The 19,139-nt window shown below is 53.4% G+C and overlaps 3 protein-coding genes across 6 annotated transcripts; 2 read left to right on the forward strand and 1 right to left on the reverse strand.

Moving 5' to 3' along the window:
- The first annotated feature begins 1,062 nt into the window (after positions 1-1,062).
- Positions 1,063-4,055, forward strand: RTBDN (retbindin). Its single transcript, XM_006175382.3, has 5 exons — positions 1,063-1,664; positions 2,198-2,264; positions 2,378-2,488; positions 3,006-3,102; positions 3,630-4,055. Exons 1-5 carry the CDS (start codon positions 1,496-1,498, stop codon positions 3,855-3,857), a joined length of 672 nt encoding a protein of 223 aa, XP_006175444.1. The 5' UTR covers positions 1,063-1,495; the 3' UTR covers positions 3,858-4,055.
- A 3,784-nt stretch (positions 4,056-7,839) lies between these two features.
- Positions 7,840-15,911, reverse strand: RNASEH2A (ribonuclease H2 subunit A). 4 transcript variants are annotated; one of them, XM_032465516.1, is made up of 10 exons: positions 15,642-15,911; positions 14,343-14,548; positions 13,095-13,519; positions 12,809-12,880; positions 12,556-12,682; positions 12,374-12,461; positions 10,882-11,019; positions 10,688-10,775; positions 9,590-9,713; positions 7,840-8,072 (listed from the first exon to the last, which is right to left on the reverse strand). In XM_032465516.1, the coding sequence occupies exons 3-10, from the start codon at positions 13,219-13,221 to the stop codon at positions 7,961-7,963; spliced, it is 876 nt and encodes a 291-aa protein (XP_032321407.1). In that variant the 5' UTR covers positions 13,222-13,519; positions 14,343-14,548; positions 15,642-15,911; the 3' UTR covers positions 7,840-7,960. The 4 variants fall into 4 exon arrangements, with proteins under 4 accessions (XP_032321407.1, XP_032321408.1, XP_032321406.1 ...); XM_032465517.1 differs by lacking the exon at positions 7,840-8,072 and adding an exon at positions 9,280-9,501 and having other exon boundaries at positions 15,642-15,909; XM_032465515.1 differs by lacking the exon at positions 7,840-8,072 and adding an exon at positions 9,280-9,479 and having other exon boundaries at positions 15,642-15,904.
- Positions 15,912-15,993: 82 nt separating this feature from the next.
- Positions 15,994-18,874, forward strand: PRDX2 (peroxiredoxin 2). Its single transcript, XM_032465518.1, has 6 exons — positions 15,994-16,125; positions 16,595-16,706; positions 16,803-16,956; positions 17,562-17,684; positions 17,857-17,987; positions 18,561-18,874. The coding sequence occupies exons 2-6, from the start codon at positions 16,604-16,606 to the stop codon at positions 18,644-18,646; spliced, it is 597 nt and encodes a 198-aa protein (XP_032321409.1). The 5' UTR covers positions 15,994-16,125; positions 16,595-16,603; the 3' UTR covers positions 18,647-18,874.
- The last annotated feature ends 265 nt before the right edge of the window (positions 18,875-19,139 follow it).

Here is a 19,139-nt window from a genome sequence, read left to right on the forward strand (position 1 = left end):
AAACACTCAACAAACACAAGCACACACACACCATCCCCAAACCAAGGGAAGCTCAGCTACACACAAACTCTCATCCAAAATACAAACATGGACACACATACACACCGGAGGGCTGTTTTTCTTATTGGACTTTCCCACTAGACTGTCAATTCTGTGAGGGTTGAGATTTCCATGTCTTAGCCACTATACTGCATCCCCAGAACCTGCACACAATAGGTGCTCAATAATTGTTTCTCAAATGAATTGAGGGAATGTTTGCATAAGACACACATTCACAGAAGCTGCAAAGGAACAGACACACACATTCATATACGTTTCAGAAGGAGACACACACCCTCTCCAAACATGACAACACCTCTCTGTCCACTCATTGTGAACATTGATGGTCAACAACACTTATCCACTGACCTATCCACAATTCTTTTGCAGGACACCCATCCTCATCATACATCCTCCTCCCCTGTGTTATCTGACTCTTACTCAAATGGACACACTTGGCTGAGAACACGTGCAGACCTCTTTACCCAGATTTTGAACACACACACCCCTCAAAAGACCCCCATAAGCATACCCTCACAGAACAAACACACATACACACTCAGTACGTACACAGACACACAAGCACAGCCTCATCCAATTACACACATCCACTCCCCACACATATACAGATTTCAAGTCATAAATTCAACATAATGGCAAACACAAGGATATATAAACACACCAGCCAGATCCTCTGGCCTTAGGTCAGCTGGAGCAGAGGGCAGGGCGATGGGAAACCCCTCCCCTGCATCAAACCACGCCCCTTTCAGCTGTCACTATTTCCTGGATTTGACCCTGAGGTGTTTCAGCAGCGCCCTAGACTCCAGTCCCGCTAACAGGTGAGGGGTGGCCAGAGCGGGCAGAGGTGGGGAGGGAACTGCTTTTGTTTCCACAGACCTCCATTTTCCCCTGCCCTGGGGCCTTTGGACCCCAGCGGCAGAACCCGAATCCTGCCACAGCTAAGCTTGGCTCCAAAGGTCCAGCCCTAGGTGGCAGTCCCTAAGCCGATTGTGGGCCAAGAGAAGGTGACCATGAGAGGGGCCAGCGAGGATCAAGAGGGAGGGAGGAGACTAGACAGAAGAGAGAGAAGAATTACTGGACAGGGGGGGATTGGAATATCTGGGAAGGTCCCCTTAGTTCGGAGAATGGAGCAGGGTGGGAGATCCTTCTTTGTGTTTTGGGGGAACCATGGTCAAATGGGGGTGAGGAAACTTATGCCTGAAGGGATGCAGGGGATATGGTTTGATGGTGGGGGGTGTTTCTGGGTCAGAGACAGGCCTTGGTGGCCCCCTGGGATTTGAGAATCCTTGGCTATTGCCTCCTTATCAGCTTCCCATTCTCTGTTCTGCCTGGCACTGTCTCCTGGGTGTGCATCAGAAAGTTGCCACACTGAGCTACCAGAAAGGGACAGCTGAAGCTCACCCCGTATCCTAGCTGATTCTTATCTCAGGTGGACATGGCCTGCAGGGGTCGCACTCCACCCAGGGGCCTGGCCTGGGCCCTACAACTGACCCTGGCATGGATCCTGTTGGGGGCTTATGGAGGGAGCCACCCACTCCCAGCTAGGTCCCAGAGACACCATAGGCTGGTAGCCAATCTGGGCAAAGGCCAGCTGCACCTGGCAGGTAAGCATTCCAGACTCTGACTAACCTCTAACATCCAGAAACCCCAACTCAACCATAATGCCATAATTTCCTTATAAGAGAGGCTTAGGGTGACCAGAGGGGGCACCTGGGTCTAGTGCTGAAGAATGATGGTTAAAGAGTATAAATTGCCTAGGTTCAAATCCCAGCTCTGCCATTTCATAGCTGTGTAGCCTGGGAAAATCACTTAACCTCTCTGGGCTTCATGTGGGCCACTAAGAAAGGGGGAGAAATAATACATCCAGTTCCTAGGGATGTTGTAAACAGGTGTATGTAAGCATATGAGAACTTATATCACTACCAGAGATGTAATAAATAAGCTGCTTATGATAAGTATTATTACTTGAAACTTCATTTGCATCCCAAGCAAAGTGTCTTTAAGTTTTATGTTTGGGAGGACATATAATGGGAGTATCCCCTATTCAGGGGAACCCCAGGCCTTGATTCCCCAACCCTACCTGAGGATCCAAGACCACCACAGGAGTCCCCTTCTCCATGGCCCTCTCGTCCCTCAGAGATGGACACACCATTGGCTTTGGGCCCTGGGATCATCCCGGAGGGCTGTGTGGAGCTGAGCCCAGGGTGAGTACAGCAACCCCCAACATTTTCTTGTGTTCTTTGCTTCAGTTGCCCCCAGCAGGGGTAGAACCCTGGCTCATCCTGACCCATCCGGGCCTGTCTCTCCCGATGTCCAGGTGCGAATCCTTCCTGGGACACCTCCAAGTTGCCCTCCGCAGTCGCTTCCACCTGCTGCTATTGGGGGTACGCCAGACGCAGCCGCTCTGCTCAGAGCTCTGCGATGCCTGGTAGGAGAGGCGGGGCGTGAGGGGTGTGGCCTATGCTTTGGGCGGAGCCAAATGAGGGATCTGAATCTTGATCCTCTGGGTGCCTGAAGGGGCGTGGCCTGTGTCCAACGTCGCCAAGGTCCTAAAGATGAGCCCTAGGATTTAGAAGCTAGGTAGAAAGGGGCGGAGCCTATGGACCTCTGCTTTAAAGACTGGCAGTACGGAGGAGTGGCCAATCTTCCAGGGAGCTCTTTTACTTTTTTAAGGGGAGGGCGTCTTGATTAAAAGAGAAGCTAAAAGGGTAGGGCTGGCCGGGCTAGAATAGATGGTCTGAGACTTTCAGGAAGTGACAATATCTGGGTAAGTACAATGTGGGGCGGGCTGAAATCTGGAGGACGGCTTCCACAGGGGAATGGTTCTAAGAGGCGGGGCCTGGATCTGGGAAAGAGACACACCCAGTGCGAAGCCCTGGAGAGCAGGAATCCTACTAGGACGTGACTACAGAGCCTTTACCCTCCTTTCCACACACCATCCCCAGGTTTTCCACCTGCGAAAGTGATATCACCTGCAGTCCGACTTGGCTGCCACTCCTAGAAAAGAGGGGTTGCGACCCTGGCTGCACTACCTATGGGCAGGTGAGCATGGGACAGAAGAAGCAGGGAAGAGATTGAGACTTCCCCTTGCTATGTCCTGGATTAACCCGTCTAGGTCCCAGAGTCTGGACTGGCACTTCCAAGGCCCCCTGCTCCCATTCTTCCCCCTTCCACAGCCCAGTCTCCAAAGTAGGATACTCCTGTAGCCCCCTAAGGCCCACTAGGTCCAGATATGCCCTCCCAAAGGACCGTCTCCGCTCTAGGCCCGTCCACAGCTCCCCCTGGAAGGCCCAGAGGCCCGAGTCACTTTCCCCAAGGCCCCAATTTTTTTTTTCTTTTTTCTACGTATAGTCACCCAAGGCCCCAGTCTTAATCTGGCTCGTCCCTACCCGAGTCCCCTGGGACCCAGTACGAACTCGCCCTCTCCAAGGCCCCATCCCCACTATGGCCCTGCCCCCAGATTCCCGGGAGGACCTAGAGGCAGGACTTGCCTGCCCTAAAATCGCGCACCCGCCCCCAGGGCATCTGGACTGCGCCCACTCAGGACTTAACTCCACCCCTTTCCCCAGACTTTCGCTGATGGAACGGAGCTTTGCCTCTCGGTTCTTGGCTACGCGCTACCAGTGGCGGATCCTGGCTCCAGTAACTGCCTCAACATTTCCATCTCGGTGCTACCGGGTCCCAGACTCGGACGATGGCCCAGGGAAATCACTTTCCGGCGGTCCCGCCGCCCTCGAACCTCGATCCTGGACGCTGCGGGCAGCGGGAGTGGCAGTGGAAGCGGCAGCGGCCCCTAGCGGGCGCGTGGCCTTGGATGGAAGATGCGCCCCTCCTCTTCACCCCACTCCCACCCTCGCCTCGCCCAGCCCATGGCACCCAGAGTTCCACTCCTCTCTCCCTGCCTTCTAGTTTCCAGAGTCCTATCCTTCCTCCTTGGGGCCCCAGAGACTCACCCCTCCCCAGGTTACTTGAAAAATAACCCAATTGTAATTCGTTTTTTTCCCTCTCGCCCTTAATAAAGTCGTCAGAGCACGCAATGTAGCTACTTCTTGGGGAAAATAGGTGGGAAGGATAGTTGCCAGAAAGTGATAGTTGTCTTACATCTAATCTTCAGCTCCTAAAGTTAGCAACTGATTCACACGAGCATGTGAGTGATGGATAGCCTATATCCTGGAGTATTTGTCACAACTTGGAATATCCAGGTGACAAAAATGAGAAGCGGTCCAGAAAGGACTAACAAGGGGAGCAGGTGTGCTCTCCCACTGTGTGCCACCAGTCCCACCAAGAAGCTTCCTAACTTGTACAGACCTCCAGACACCCCTTACAGACTTCCCCTCTGATTAAGCAGCCCCAACGGTGTCTGGCATAATGCCTTCTTCTTTCATTCCTCCCCTTATCCCAAATTCCATTCCTGGACCTAAAGCAAAGTACTGAACTTTTGGGTTGTAAGCACTATACTTAATCCCCCTCCTTGTCCAAAGGCCCTAGGAGAGCCTGTTTCCTCACGTAGAAAACAGGGGCAATAACCCTTTTAGTTCTGTTCAATAGAGCAAGATTGATGGATGCCTCCTTTGTCCAGGCACTGTACTAAAACAGATCCCTGCCCTCAGGGAAGATGAAACAGCCTAAGAAGTATCCCATTGGGAGAGTAGCAGACAGGCATTTTCAGGTGCAAGAGACAAACTCAACTCAAAGTGCCTTTAGCCAAGACAGTAATAAGCTTCAGGAATGGCTGTATCTAGGTTCTTAAATGATATCAGGAATCTACCTGTATTTTTTCCTTGGCTCTAGTCTGGGACAGGATCTCCTCACAGTAGCAAAGATAGACCAGCAACTCCATGATTCTAGTGATTAAAATGGGCTTATTTCTCCATAAAACCAGCCAAGTTCCTAGGGCTGGCTCTCACCGACCCAGCCTCCTCTAAGCCCAGCACCAGTAACTGAGTCAAGGGGGATGCTGTGCTCTCACTGGCCCAATCTGGGTTACGCTTGCACCTGAAGGCCCCTGGTGGGGTGAGTTCCAACTGAACCATGTGGACCGATGATGGGGGTGTCCCCCCAAAAGAAAGTCAGGTGCTGGAACCAGAAGGGGAAGGAGTGCTGACCAGGGAATCTAGAGACACTGACCACAGAAATCGGTGGTCATGACTGACTCTGTAGTACATCTACCTGGATTCACATGCCAGTTCTATTTACTCATTCTGTAACTTTGGGCATGTTGCCCAGCACTTACGAGCATCAGCTTCATCTGTAAAATGGGGATAATCGTTCCTCTCATGGGGTTGTTGGGAGAATTAAACGAGTTAACGCAAGTTGTTCTGATTATGCATCACTGTGTAACAACTCCCAGCTTAGAGGGGCTTTTTTGTAAAACAACAATCATTATCTTTCACGGTTCTGGAGTTTGTCTGGGCTTAGCTGGGTGGTTCTCCCTCAAGGTCTCTCATGCAACTGCAGGTAGTGGCTGGGGCTGGAGTCACCTTGAAGGCTTCCTCATTCACATATCTGGTGGTTGGTACTGGCTCTTGCCATCAACCTCAGCTGTGGCTGTCAGCCAGAATAGCTACCCGTGGCCTATCCCAGTGGCTTGGGCTTCCTCATAACGTGGTGTCTGGGTTCCCAAGGCAAGTGTGCCAAGAAAGAGAGCCACGTGGAAGTTGTCTCACCTTTGACCACTTAGCCTTAGAAGTCACACAATGTCACCTCTGCTTTCTGTTCACTAATATGCGTCACTAAAGGCAGCTCCTACTCAAAAGGGAGGTGTCCTAGACTCCACCTCCTAATGGGAGGGATGTCAAATAAAATGCTCAGAAAATGCCTGGCATGTAATTAACACTCAATAAATGTAGGCATCATCCATGATCACTGTTGTTGTTGATGATGTCACATATGCACTGTTATTGTGACAAGGAGGATAAGCAGGCATTCAAGGAAGAGGAGTGAGATAAGCCTTTAAAGGGTCTCCAGGCAGAGGACCAAGCCACAGCAAAGGGCACTTCAAGCAGGCCTGAAAATTTCAGGTTCTGGGAACTCCCAGCTGCTTGGTGAGCCTGGAACAAAGCATGGGAGCTGGAGTCAAATCACAGAAGGCCTTGAATGCCAGGAGTAGGTGCTGTGAGCTGATGATAAGGGGTGTGAGAGCCCCAGGTTTAAGCAGGGGAAGACCCATCAGACTGACACCCTTGCCTGCCACTTGCCGGCAGGGCAGGGCGGGGCTGAGACTGGAGGTGAGGGGCACCAGTGAGGACCTTGGGACAGGAACTGAAAGATGGGCAGAGGGGGTGAATGAGAGGGAATCAGAGGAATAACCCAGAAGGCTGTCCACTTGAAACTTTCAGGTTGCTATCAACCTCATTTTAAACAAGACCCTGAGGATCTTTGGCAGGTTTGGTGTGGGACTCGAGCTCCTCTTTTCTAACTCCCTGGTGAACTTGATGCTGCTGGCCTGGGAATACCACTCAGAATAGCCAGGGATCCCTAGACATGTGTTAGAAGTATTCGCCAGTTACACCAGCTGCAAGAAAAGAGGGGAACATTACCAATTCTTTCTTATCTTACCAAGTCAAATTCTATCAGCAGTCAGAAGGGCCTATAATTTCAAGATGAACTGTAATTCTAATAATTCTGAGAGGGAAAGAGGCAAGGCTGAGGTACTCCACATTTATAGCATAGAAAAGGGCAGAATCACAAATGGAATCAGGTTCTGTAACGTTTTGCAACTACAATGATAACCACAGGCTGAGGCGTGAATAGATATCTTCAGGTGGAAAAATGGGGTAGTCAGAGATCCTCTCCAAGGCCCGCCCTCATCACCTCCGCTCCAGGTCCTTCATGCAGCTGGGTCTTCTCATCCCGGGGTCTCTGAACTTGCTCTTCCCACTGTCTAGAGCCCCCTTCACCCTCCTGTTTTCTGTTCTGCGCCCTCAACCATCAGATCTTGGCCACTCAGGTCCTCAGACCCTACAAGCCCCAGGCCAGAGCTGGCCGCCGCATGTGCACTCCAAGGGCCCTCTGGTCCTCAATGGGAGGTTTAGGACCCTTTCTGGCTGGTCAGCACTGGCTTCCCCGTGTCCAGCACAGGACATGTACACAGTGCAGAGGTGCTCTGTTATGGGCTGAATCGTACCCCCTACCCCTGCCGCCAAAAAAAAAAAGAAATTTCATGTTGAAGCTCTAACCCCCAGTACCTCAGAATGTAACTATATTTAAAGATAAACCTTTAGAGTAAGTAAAATGAGGTCCTATGGGCAGGTCCTAATCCAACATGACTGGAGTCCTCACAGAGATTAGGACACAGACACACAAACAGAAGACCATGTGAAGACAGGAAGATGGCTATTTACAACCCAAGGAGAGAAGCCTCAGAAGAGACCAATGGGGTCAGCGGTGGGGGGGGGGGGCGACACACAGATGGGACACACAGCTCAGTGGTAGAGCGCATGCTTAGCACGTCCTGGGTTCAATCCCCAGTACTCCATTAAAATAAATAAATTAAAAAAAATCTAGTTACCCACCCCCCATAAAAATATAAAGAAAAAAAAAAAAGAAAGCAATCCTGTTCTGACGCCTTCATCTTGGAATTTTAGCTTCCAGAACTGTGAGGAAATTAAGTTGTATTGTTTCAGTCCCCTAGTCTATGACACTTTCCTATGACAGCTTTGGCAGACTAATACACGCTCCATGAATAATACTCCCACAATGCCCTTGGCTTCTGCCATCAGAGCATTTATTTAAAAAACCAAAAGACATTCCCTCTTCCTTTCCAGTAAAATCCCTCCGTTCAAGTCAAGGTAGTCGGGGGTGGAGTCAAGGGATGGGGATGGGAGTCTCTCCCTCCCTCCCAGGTACCTATTTTTGGCTCTTTACGCAAGGTATTCCATTCCCCTTGCCAGGGATTCCTTCAGATGTAGATGTGTCCTACTTTCAGCCAGGAAGAGACAGAGTGGCTGCCTGGAGATGAGGCCTTTGGAGGTTGGGATGTGATGTCTGGGGCTGTGGCAGCCATCTTGGGACTATGAGAGGCAAAAAACAAAAACAAAAACAAAAAAACTTTAACTGGCAAAATAGAAGATGGATTTAAAAAATGATGTCTTTGATGTTGTTGAGCCACTTGACTTCCATACCTCTCATGGAGTGAGATAAACCTGTCCCGGTGCCGGCAAGACTGTGAAGGAAACAAGTGCTCACTTACATTGCTGGTGGGAGTGCCACTGAGTATAAGTCTCCACAGAGGGGAATTTGGAAATCTATCCCCAAATAACAAACCACATAGACCTTCTAATCCAGCAATCCTACCTCTGGGAATTTATCCTACAGATTAAAGTGTGAAAAATGATGGCAAACCTGTCACTCCCTGCTGTACACGTTTAACAGCAAGCTGGGGGACAACTCAATATCTATTAAGAGGTATTAAATAAACTATAGGACAGTCATGCCATGGAGGAATCTGTAGCTGTCATGGGAACGAGGAAGGTTTTTAGACACCTATTTGGAATTATCTCCAAAATACACCCAGTGAAAAGAGTTATGTGCACAATCTAACGGATACTATTTCCATTTGTGTAAAAAAAGAACCCTTCAGTTAAGATGTATCCATACATATATTTGTAACATGCCAGAATAACTCCAGAAAGACCTAGAAGGTACCTGCTATGGTCTGAGTATTTGTGTCCCCATCCAAATTCTTATGTTGAAATCCTACCCCCATAGAAGATGGTGTTTCGAGTGGGGCCTGAAGGAGGTGATTAGGTCATGAGTGTGGGGCTCTCACGAGTGGGATTAGGGACCCCACAGAGATTCCCCACCCCTTCCACCATGTGAGGACACAGCAAGTCGGCAGTCTGAGACCTGGAGGAGAACCCTCACCAAACCCCAATCATGTTCATAACCTGATCTTGGACTTCCAGCCTCCAAACTGAGCAGTAACTAGCTGTTGTTTACAAACTGCCAGGCTGTGGTATTTTGGTACAGCAGCCCCAAAAGGACAGACATCCCAGGAAGCCTACCACTGTGCTGAGAGTAGGATGGGAGGGAAGCTTCTCAACGTACTCCTTTCTAATTCTGCATCATACAAATATGTTGCACACTTTAAAAAGCAAGTCACATCAATCAACCAGTGCCCATCCTTTATGTTCCAGAAGTCAGCAACTGGGTCCAGATGCAGACGGAGCATATTCCCACCCCTACATCTGGTCCCCAAGGAGAACTCCCACACTTAGGTTTCCTTCAACAATTTTAATCAAACGGTGGGGGGGGGGGGGTAAATGGGGTACAGACTGGCAACCTAGAGAGTGGTGGCTGACTCCAGGCCGCGTTCCTGGAAGTAGCGATGGGGGAGGTGGGGGCGGGTTCGGGGGCTTTCACTGAAGTAGGACTTGATCCTCCCGAGTCCCTCCTGATCCCCTGTCTGCGAGTCCTCCCTGTAGGAGAGAGACGGCAACACTGACCATTTCTGGGGATCAGCCCTCCCAGCCAGGGCTGACCCCTGGCCTCTCACCCTCCTTCCTCACACCACCTCCAGGACACCTACCATGTAACATCTTCTGCCTCTGTCTCCAGGATGCTCTGGGCTGTGCGCCAACTGAACCGGACAAACTGGGGGAAGCCGAACACAGGGTCCACGTGCTTCCTCAACCATGCTTTTGTCTTGGGATCTGAGGGAAGGGTAGGGTGAACAATGTGATAGCCCTGAGCCCTGCCATAATGATGCAGCTTCTCAGCCTGGCACCTGTGGCCTGCCACCTCATCTCAGGCCTCCTCTGGAGTCCCTGAGGCACTACCCACTGTCTGAAACATCTTCCTACCTCAGGACCTTTGCACAGGCAATTCCCCCTGACTCTCTAACCAACAGTTGCTCAAGGTGCAGTTTAGGAAGACTGCCTCTGAGACACCTCCTTTACTTCTCCAAGGACAACAGGCCTTAAGCCAGCATTTGTGGATCATGAGGGACTAGGGTAATGCCCATTTCTCCCTGGTAACCACGAACTCAGTGGGCACAGGAAGGTCCTTGTTTGTCTTGCTTATGGACAAATTCCCAGGGCTCAGCTCTGTAGGGCACATACCAGGTGCTGTTAGCACTGAACACTGCCCAATCTCTTTGGCCTGGACCAGGTTTCCTCACTTTGGCCTCACATACATTCCAACTACAGACTGGCTGGGCTGTGCCACCCAAGTGCCAGAGGGATCCTTAAACCCAGCCACTGAATCTTTGCATCTGCCCTTGTGTATCCTTGTAGGGGCTGAGATGCCACGATCACTTCCACTGCACAGACAAGGAGATTGAGCCCCATAATGAAGAGAAACAATGGACTTAAGCTGGGGCCACTGGATGTGAATCAGTATCCCCTCCCTGCTCCTCTCCCCTTAACAAATGGCCAGATACCTATGATGGGGCTCGGTCCTTCACTGGGGCTTCAGAGACAGCAGAGGGAGGGAGGGAGAAGGGAAGACGGAGCCTGCCAGCTGGAATCCAGCTCTGCCACATGTTGGCTAAAAGTAGCCTCCAGCCACCACCACCCCGCCCCCTCTGGACCTCAGCCTCTCCTGCTACAGAACAGGGTGAGCAGAATAACTTAGAAAAGCTCAGAAGCACACCGTCACTATGTTATTGTCACTGCTGTCTGCTCACCATTGGGGTAGCCTGAGCCATAATCAGCATCCAGGTCCCGCAGTTTTTCCACAAACTGCCAGTTCTTCACAGCCTGGTCACGGGCCACCTGCAGGCAAGACAGGCACTTGGGATCTCCCTCCCCATGAAACCGCCACGCCTGCCTCCTGCCCAGGGGGATACTGGGAGCTGACCATGACCAGAGGGGGCCTAACCTTGGCACAGATACTGGCAGCGCTGACCACAGGGAAGAGGGCGTCTGCTTTGGCCTTGACTGTCACCTCAATGCCAGGAAAGCGCTGCTGAAGCCACTTCTGATACGTCTCCGGAGGCCCGACAGTGTCCACAAACACCTGCCACAGTGACAGAAATGTATTCATTGAACAACATCTGGAAAAACAACTGTGCAGGTGATCCAGTTTCAAGGCCTTTGCACTTGCTGTTCCCACTGCCTGGAATACTCTTCTCTCAGCTGGTGCCCAGGCTGTATCTTTCTCCTGGGGTCTCAGCTCAAACATCACATCCCAAAGAGGCTTTTCCTGATCACACTATATCCATTCGACATTTATTGAAAACCTACTGCATGCCATAGTCTGCTCTAGGTGCTGGGGACACAGCAGTGAACATGCCAGACAAAAACCCCTAGCCTCATGGAATGGACACTCTGGTGAGGGCCACAAACAAGAAACAGAATAAATAATAAAGCATAAGGGAGATCTTGAAGGGGTTACCATTTTTAAAATTTTGGGCCTGTTCAGGGAAGGTCACTGTGAACTGGTGCCATGCGAATAAAGATCTGAAAGAGATAAAGGAATGAGCTATGGAAAGATCTGGGAAAGAGTATTCTAGGCAGCGGGAACAGCTAGTGCAAAGGACTTGAGGTGGGACCATATCAAATATGCTGAACAGTGGTACAGAGACCACATGGCTGGAGCAGAGATGAGGTCAGAAAGGTAACAGGAAAAGTGATCTCCATAGCTGTTGTTATTCTCAAAAATCACCTTTGTTATTTGTTTCCCAGCTGCTCATCGTCTCCCCAACTTGGTCATGAACCCCTGAGGGCAGGGTCCTTGTCTGCTTCAGTTACTATATCAGCTTCACATTCCAGTCCTGGACCTCAGCCACCTCCTCAGCAAGGCCTCCCTTTATACATTCTCTATCTCAAGTGCATGCGTCCTTGGTATTCTTTCAAGACATTCTGTTCTTTGCCTCAGAGCACTTGATGCAATGCCAACTTACATTTCTCTCTGGTGATTTAACCTCATTCCCCACTTGCCTGTGAATTTTCCTGATTTAACTTCCACTTTGATCAGAAAATTAAATGCCGAGATTTACATTTTAAAAAGACAACTGTCTGCTTCGTGGGGAGCACACTGTAGGGGAGAGGGCTGGAGGAGGATGGGGCAGGCATCCAGGAGGGGAGGGTGCCCTGGGTTAGGACAGAGACTGTGGGCAGGTGAACAGATGGGGGATTTGTTCTGGACAGTGAGCTTTTAAGACATGGAGACAGATGAGATGGGGGTGAGGCTGGGGACTCCACTATGGTTCTCAGTGCGGCACACATTTAGGATAAGAAAAACAGTAGGACATCGACAGCAGTAACAAATGTTCTTGAGGGACTCCAGGTATGTCTGATGCTGAATCATCCACTGCCCTTTTATACCCTAGTGAGGTGATTAAATGAGGGTAATCCAACAGTTAGCTTACCTGGGCCACTTTCACACCCTGGTCTAACGCATACCGCACCAGCCCAGTGGCTGTATCATGGGACAGGGAGTTCAGGTTGTATTTGACCCTACGATGGGGAACAGAGCTCAGTCAACCTCGTTCCAGCCACTCATCCCTTCCAGCCCATGCTGTCTGCCCCTCCACCCCGGGGCCCCCCTCACCGCCCAAGCATGCTGGTAGAGATGAGGTTTGGAGACAGCACATCCAGTGCCCAGCCCACAAAGTCCCCGTCCTCCTCCATTTTCGCAAAGAGCCTGAACCGCTCGCTCTCCGACAGGGTCTTTGAGTCTGGGAGGAGGGTTGGGAGAGAAGGAAAGCGGCTAGTTCACCTAGTTTCTGCTCTCCCGCTCCAGCCTGCACCCGCCCCTGCATATGCCCAGGAGCCCCCCTCCCTAGATGTACCCCAGGGCTCACCTGCCACTTTCAGGGCTTCCAGATCTGCCAGGCGGGTCAGGGGGCAATAGCAGATGGCATAGACCATGGGCCCTGGGGAAGCGGAGGTCCAACAAGTGAGCCCATGAAAGTCGCCGTCCCTATTATTTCATTATCACCGCTATTTTTTGGAGCCATCACCAATGTCGTGCCCATCACCACTATTACCCCTCCCCTTCCCTGAGTCCGGTGCAATTCCGGCTCCTGTTTCAGGGAAACTTGCATCCCCCTCATCACGCCCCTCCCCGACCCGGCCCTGGGGGCGCACCCAGCACAGGGCCCCGGCCCGCTTCATCGATGCCCAGTACGCAGGGCTCCTTGCGGCACACAGCGGGCACAGGTGAGTTCAGGCGACAGCGGCCCGTATTGTCTCTCTCCAGCTCGCTGAGATCCATGCTGCCTCTGCCGCCACCACCAGCCGCAAGAACGACGTCTCCAAACAAAGGTCTTGCCGCGCGTTTTCCGCGGGCTCCGTAGCAGCGCTAGCTCTCGACCAATCGGCGCGCGGGACACGCCCCCAACGTTCCCGCCGCCGTTGACGTTTGCGCAGCCGGCGCCGGCGCCGCTGCCGTGCGGCTTCCTGGGAATTGTAGTTCCGGGGACAGACAGCCGAGCTCTCGGTTTGGGGAACGGAGTGGGTGGGGTCGCTTTCCAAGCTTCGCCCCGGTGTCTCTGGAGCTTCGCCCGCCGGAGCTAGTGGGATGGGAGGGAAATAAAAGGGAAATTGAGGCGGGCCTTGGAGGACCCGATTCGGTCAGGGCCTAGAAGTTCAAATACCACTATACTCCCAGAATACGGTGTCTGTATCGCTGAATTCCTGTCCCCCATCTGGTTTCAGGCACTTTGTACTCGCGGTCCCTGCCACTCCACACAGTCTAAGACCCGTGGACTAGGAATCCCCGCTCCCATGGAGCTCAAACCTTCATTCTTGGAGTTCCCCAACTGACCCTCTCTGTCGCTCATCCGGAGCGCCCCCCTCCCCTTGCCTGGTACTACCCTCTCTCTCATTCGGGCTAAGACTCCCCGAACCAAGACCGCAGACTTCTAAAGACTCGGCTCAGAGTCTCCACCCACCACGCAGGCTCCTTCCCCCCAACTCGGGGTGCACCCCCCATACCACCCTTCTCCCTCTCCCCCATCTTAGCGAGAAGCACGCCTCCTAGATTTGTCCACCGCGCGGCACGTCTCTTTCGATTCCCTGCTTTCAGCGGGGCTCACGCCCTCGGCCTGTGGATTTCTGTTCCTCACCAGGGTCCCAGTTCCTCCAGCTCCGTTTTCCCCTCTCCGGCCCCACAACCTTTCTTCCTTTCTCCTCGGATATCAGCGGGGCTCACATCTCCTGACTCAGCTCTCCCATCCCACACCGCGATCAAGCCCCAGACTTCGTTTTCCTTTCCGGTGCCCGCTCTTACCCGCCCCCAACAGCCCTTTCCCCTCTCCCTGCCCACCCTGGGAACCCGCGGCCCCTGACTCGCCAGCCCTTCCCGGCCCCACCTCCTCTGCGCCCGATTCTCACCCGGGCTCAGGGCCTCCAGCTGCAGTCGATCGGCTTGCAGGATGTACAATCTTGTTGCCGGCAGGGCCGCACCTGCACCAGATTCTCGCTGTCCATGAACACCGGGCCCGGCGCTGTGCCCAGCACCTCGCGGCTGCGCTCCTGCTTGCCCAGGTCGCAGAAACAGCGCCACTTTCCCCACGGGCCAAGGACAGAGTCTCCCAATTCTAAGGATGGAGGGCCAGGTAGAGGGGAACCTATCCCCTCCCCCTCTAGGGAGGGAGGAGGATAAAGACACTAACACATAACAGCTGTTCATGTTTGCCGGGCTGTGCCTCTGCCAGTACCCCACCATAGATTATCTCATTTAATCTTCCCATTAGTCCCAGGTGAGGAAACTCATAGCTAGAGAGCAAGCCGCCCTTCCAAGCTCACATATCTGGTGAGTGGCCCAGACGGACTGCAAAATAACACTTCCCACCTGTGCCTGCCTGTCCAGTTGGTGTCCACAATCTGAAGGTGACTCCTATCTCTTCAGGGGCGTGATCATGAGTCTGTCCAATGGACAAAGTGTCACCTGACCAGCAGCGTTGTCAGGTGGTAAATTAAATGACATAACTGGCATAATGAAGGTACTTAAAGCCCCTGGCGATGTGCTCACATGTAATACAAAAACAATTATTGTGATCACTTTCAAAGCAGCTGCAACATTTATGAGAGGCCCTTTACAACTGTTCTTTTACTGATTCCTCCCTCCATAAGGCCTGAGTTGACAGGTCTTAGCCTAACTCTGTGGTTCACAAAGTCCTGACACCTCATGTACTCACCAAGCCTCAGCCAGACAATACTGGCCTCTTTCCATTCCCCTGTCATGACTTTGACCTTGGCACTTGCTGTTCTGACTCCCTGGCGCACTCTTCCCCCTAAATCTTCGCATTTTCGTCTTTTGCTTGGCATCTGGCTGCATTGGGTATCTTTCTTCAGCCGGGCCTTCTCTGAGTTCAGAAGTTTACCTGCACCCTTCCTTCTCTATCTCCGCCCTTCCCAGTACTACCCATGACTTTAAGGGTATGTCTGCTTCGGTATTTATTGCCTGCCCGTGTCCCGTCTCCCCGTGTAAGCTGCTTAAAGACAGTCTCTGTCTCAATTTACAGGTGAGAAAACTAAGCCTCAGAGAAAACTAACCAGCCCGAATGGCGCCGCCACGGCGCAGTTGGGCAGAGATTTGCAGTCCCTGGAGGAGGGTCTATTTGCAGCCACCTGGTGAAGTAGGAAAATGGGGCACCATTCCTCACAGTCATACCCGCGGCCTGCGGTTACCTTTCTCCTGATGCTGCAGCCGCAGCTGCTCCCAGATGTCCCCTTCGCCCTGCTCGCCGAAGTAATGGTAGTCGGGGGAGACCTGGACAGGGGTCGCCAGCAGCAGGAGCATCAGAGGCGGCAGCAGTAGCGCCGCCCGGCTCCAGGCCATGCCCGACTCCAACCGACCCCGGCGCGCTCCAAAGAGGAGCCCCGCGCGCAGTCTGCGGCGCCCCACACCACCCCCGCGGAAGGGTGCAGTGGTCGGGGCCCACGGCTGCTCGTCTCCCCCCGCGGCCCGCTGGCGCGTGGATGCGACCAGCCCCGCTTCCCCTCCCCTGCGGTTGCAGTGGACCCGACCGCCCGGCTCGTCCGCCCACCCCCCCTCCCTGCGCGTCATGGTTCGGGCCGGGCATAAAAGGCTCCGCGGCCCAGGGTGCACTTGGCGCTGAGAGAGCGAGTCCGCGCATCTGCTGCTCCGCGCGCCACGCCCTTGCCCACGCAGGTATGAACACCTCGAGTGCACCGGGCTGCCTCGATCCCCCTTGGTGCAGCCCAGGCTCCATCCAGGCCTCAGCGCTGGCTGCCTTTATTTTCCGCCCACCCTAGCGACTGCCTTTGTGCTTGCGGGGAAAACCGAGGCCAGAGCCTTGGAGTACAGGCCGCATCCCCAGGCTCCCCGCCCCCTGCTCGCGGCGTCTCCTGCTGGGCCGGTGGGCTTGCGCGGCCGCGCTCAGGCCGACGCGCAAACGAGGGGCCGGGCGGCAGCTGTCCCGCCGCTCTCGCTGTCCAGGGGGGTGGGTCTCCCAAAGTCTCAAGGCCGTGTGGACCTGGTCCCGGAGAGGGTGCAGGGCAGTGCTGCTGTTGCCTCCGCCGCTCTGACTCAGTAACTGGGCCCAGCCCGCCTCGTGACCTTGGGGAGCGAGGACAAAGGGTCCTCCCGGGCGTACTGACCAGGAGGGGGTGGGTCTCAGCTTTCAGTCATGGCTTCAGGCAACGCGCACATCGGAAAGCACGCCCCCGAGTTCCAGGCCACCGCCGTGGTAGATGGCGCCTTCAAGGAGGTGAAGCTTTCAGACTACAGAGGTGAGGGCGGCCTGGAGGGGAGCCTGGTGGGGGCGGAGCACAGGCATTAGAGGCACTGAGCCCTCACTCCTTGTCTATTCGCACCCCGTTCCCCAGGGAAATACTTGGTTCTCTTTTTCTACCCGCTGGACTTCACCTTTGTGTGCCCCACGGAGATCATCGCTTTCAGTGAGCATGCTGAGGAGTTCCACAAGCTGGGCTGCGAGGTGCTGGGGGTCTCCGTCGACTCTCAGTTCACCCACCTGGCTTGGTATGAGTGGGGACCAGCAAGGAGGGAGGGTGCAGCTAAACCTGCCCGTCCATAGGGTCGGAGCTGTGTGTTCTCGTGGCCAGTGTTCAATCTCTGCGCCTCCCTTTCGCATCTTGAAAATAATGGAAATAGTGATGTCCAAAGTCTTTAACGATGATGACAATTAGCATTTGGAAACTAGTCGGGAGGCCTAGAGAGTTGCAGATGTTTTATCTCACTTAGGGCAACACCAGTCTCCCTCCCAAGAACTATTTCAATAAGGTGAAAACTCCAGTTCAAGAGAGTGAAGGGATGGGCGCCAGAACACAGAGATAAAGATAGAAGGATAGAGACTAAGGCAGGTTCTCTGCCCCAAGATGCAGGCAGCCACAAGCACATGTGAAGCCATTTGCTAGAGTATTAGCTTAGTCTTCCCAGCTGGAGGAAACAGCCCTTGCACCCACTTCAGGGTGGGATGGGTGGGGCTCCCCAGGCCTTACTCCAAAGCCCCTTATCGCTCACCTCCAGCACTCCCTCTCCAGCCCTTATCACACCCAGGCCCGCATGGTGAGGACTTTGCTGTGCCAGGCATCCTGAGGTCCCAGCCCTGTCTTCCCCACCCCTAGGATCAACACCCCTCGGAAGGAGGGAGGCTTGGGCCCCCTGAACATCCCCCTGCTGGCTGATGTAACCAGAAGCTTGTCCCGTGATTATGGTGTGCTAAAGGAAGACGAGGGCATCGCCTACAGGTACTGTGGCAGCCTCAGGAAGCCCCTGTCCTCAGGGTGTCAGGGTGAGGGGACCACTCTTGGGTGATGCCCTCCTTGCCCCTAACCCTGTGGCTAGCAGGAAGTCGATACTCCCTCCCCTAGCCCTAATAGTGGGAGCCCCAGCTCCTCACTATGAACCCTGATATCTTAGGGGCCTCTTTATCATCGATGGCAAGGGTATCCTTCGCCAGATCACTATCAATGATTTGCCCGTGGGACGCTCCGTGGACGAGGCTCTGCGGCTGGTCCAGGCCTTCCAGTACACAGATGAGCACGGGGAAGGTGAGCAGACACACACACTGACATGTTCACACGTGGGTACCTATGCAGCCCCTCTATCATGCGTGCGTACATTCATTGCCTGCTTATCACCCGTGTGGGATGGATGTGAGGGCCCCAAAGAAGATTCAGCTCAAGGCCGGAAGCCAGGAAGTTTCTAGTCTGGTGGGGGAAATACCCCAATATGAGACTGGGGAGCTGGGAGGTAATAGAAATCTATAGAAGGTATTTGAGAATGAGTGTCCCAGGCAGGCTTTAATGTTAGTTGGATCAGAGTATCTTCTCATGTGAAGGACACAACCTGATCACAGCCAGGCCCTCGAAGTCCAGTGGGGCTGGGGCTGAGAGAGAAAGATGGGATGAAAGGAGCCAAAAAGGAAGTTAAAATGTCAGCCAGAAAATCCTGCAGCTGGGTTTGGAGGGCTTCTCCATGCAGCATGGTCTTGGGCCTGGAACACTCGGCTCCAGGCTTTTTCTTCTGCAACTCATGCTCTTGCTTTGCCTATCTGTCCCCTCACTATGGCCCTACCTTGAATATGGCCCTTTAACCTCACATGTGCATCTCTGTCTTTCCAGTCTGTCCTGCTGGCTGGAAGCCAGGCAGTGACACAATCAAGCCCAATGTGGATGACAGCAAGGAATATTTCTCCAAACACAACTAGGCTGGCAGACAGGTGGCAAGCTTGGGTCTTGGCCCCCATCTGTGCCCCTGTCTGGGTGCCTTGAGCTGACCCACGAAAGGCCAGACCTGCCCCTTCAGACTCTACAGTCCATGGCCCTAAAGGGCTAGGCCAAGGCCTTCTCAAGCTCCCAGCTGGGAGCTGGTGAATGGTGACCCCCTCCCAGGGCACAGGCCTAGACGTGACCAATAAAGTGTTCGGGACAGTTAAGTCTGTGTTCGTGTGGTTTGTCCTGGTGTGGTACCACACCACTCCCCGCCCCCTTTCTCCAGGCTCTGGTCTGGGAAACTGACTGTAGTTACTGATCTCCACCACAAGGTGGCAGTCGCACCTCACGCTCAGCGCTTACTCTTCCTCTTTTTCCTTGGCCTGAAGGCGGTTGGGGAGTGAGGAAGGTGGCGCTGTTTGCCCCTTGCAGGGAGCAAGTCCCAGGCTGCCTTACAACCTGAAACCTGGCTACTCAGGGCAGCACTCG

The sequence above is a fragment of the Camelus ferus genome, chromosome 22 (genome assembly GCF_009834535.1).
Source record: "Camelus ferus isolate YT-003-E chromosome 22, BCGSAC_Cfer_1.0, whole genome shotgun sequence".
In the NCBI taxonomy this organism is placed as follows: Eukaryota; Metazoa; Chordata; class Mammalia; order Artiodactyla; family Camelidae; genus Camelus; species Camelus ferus.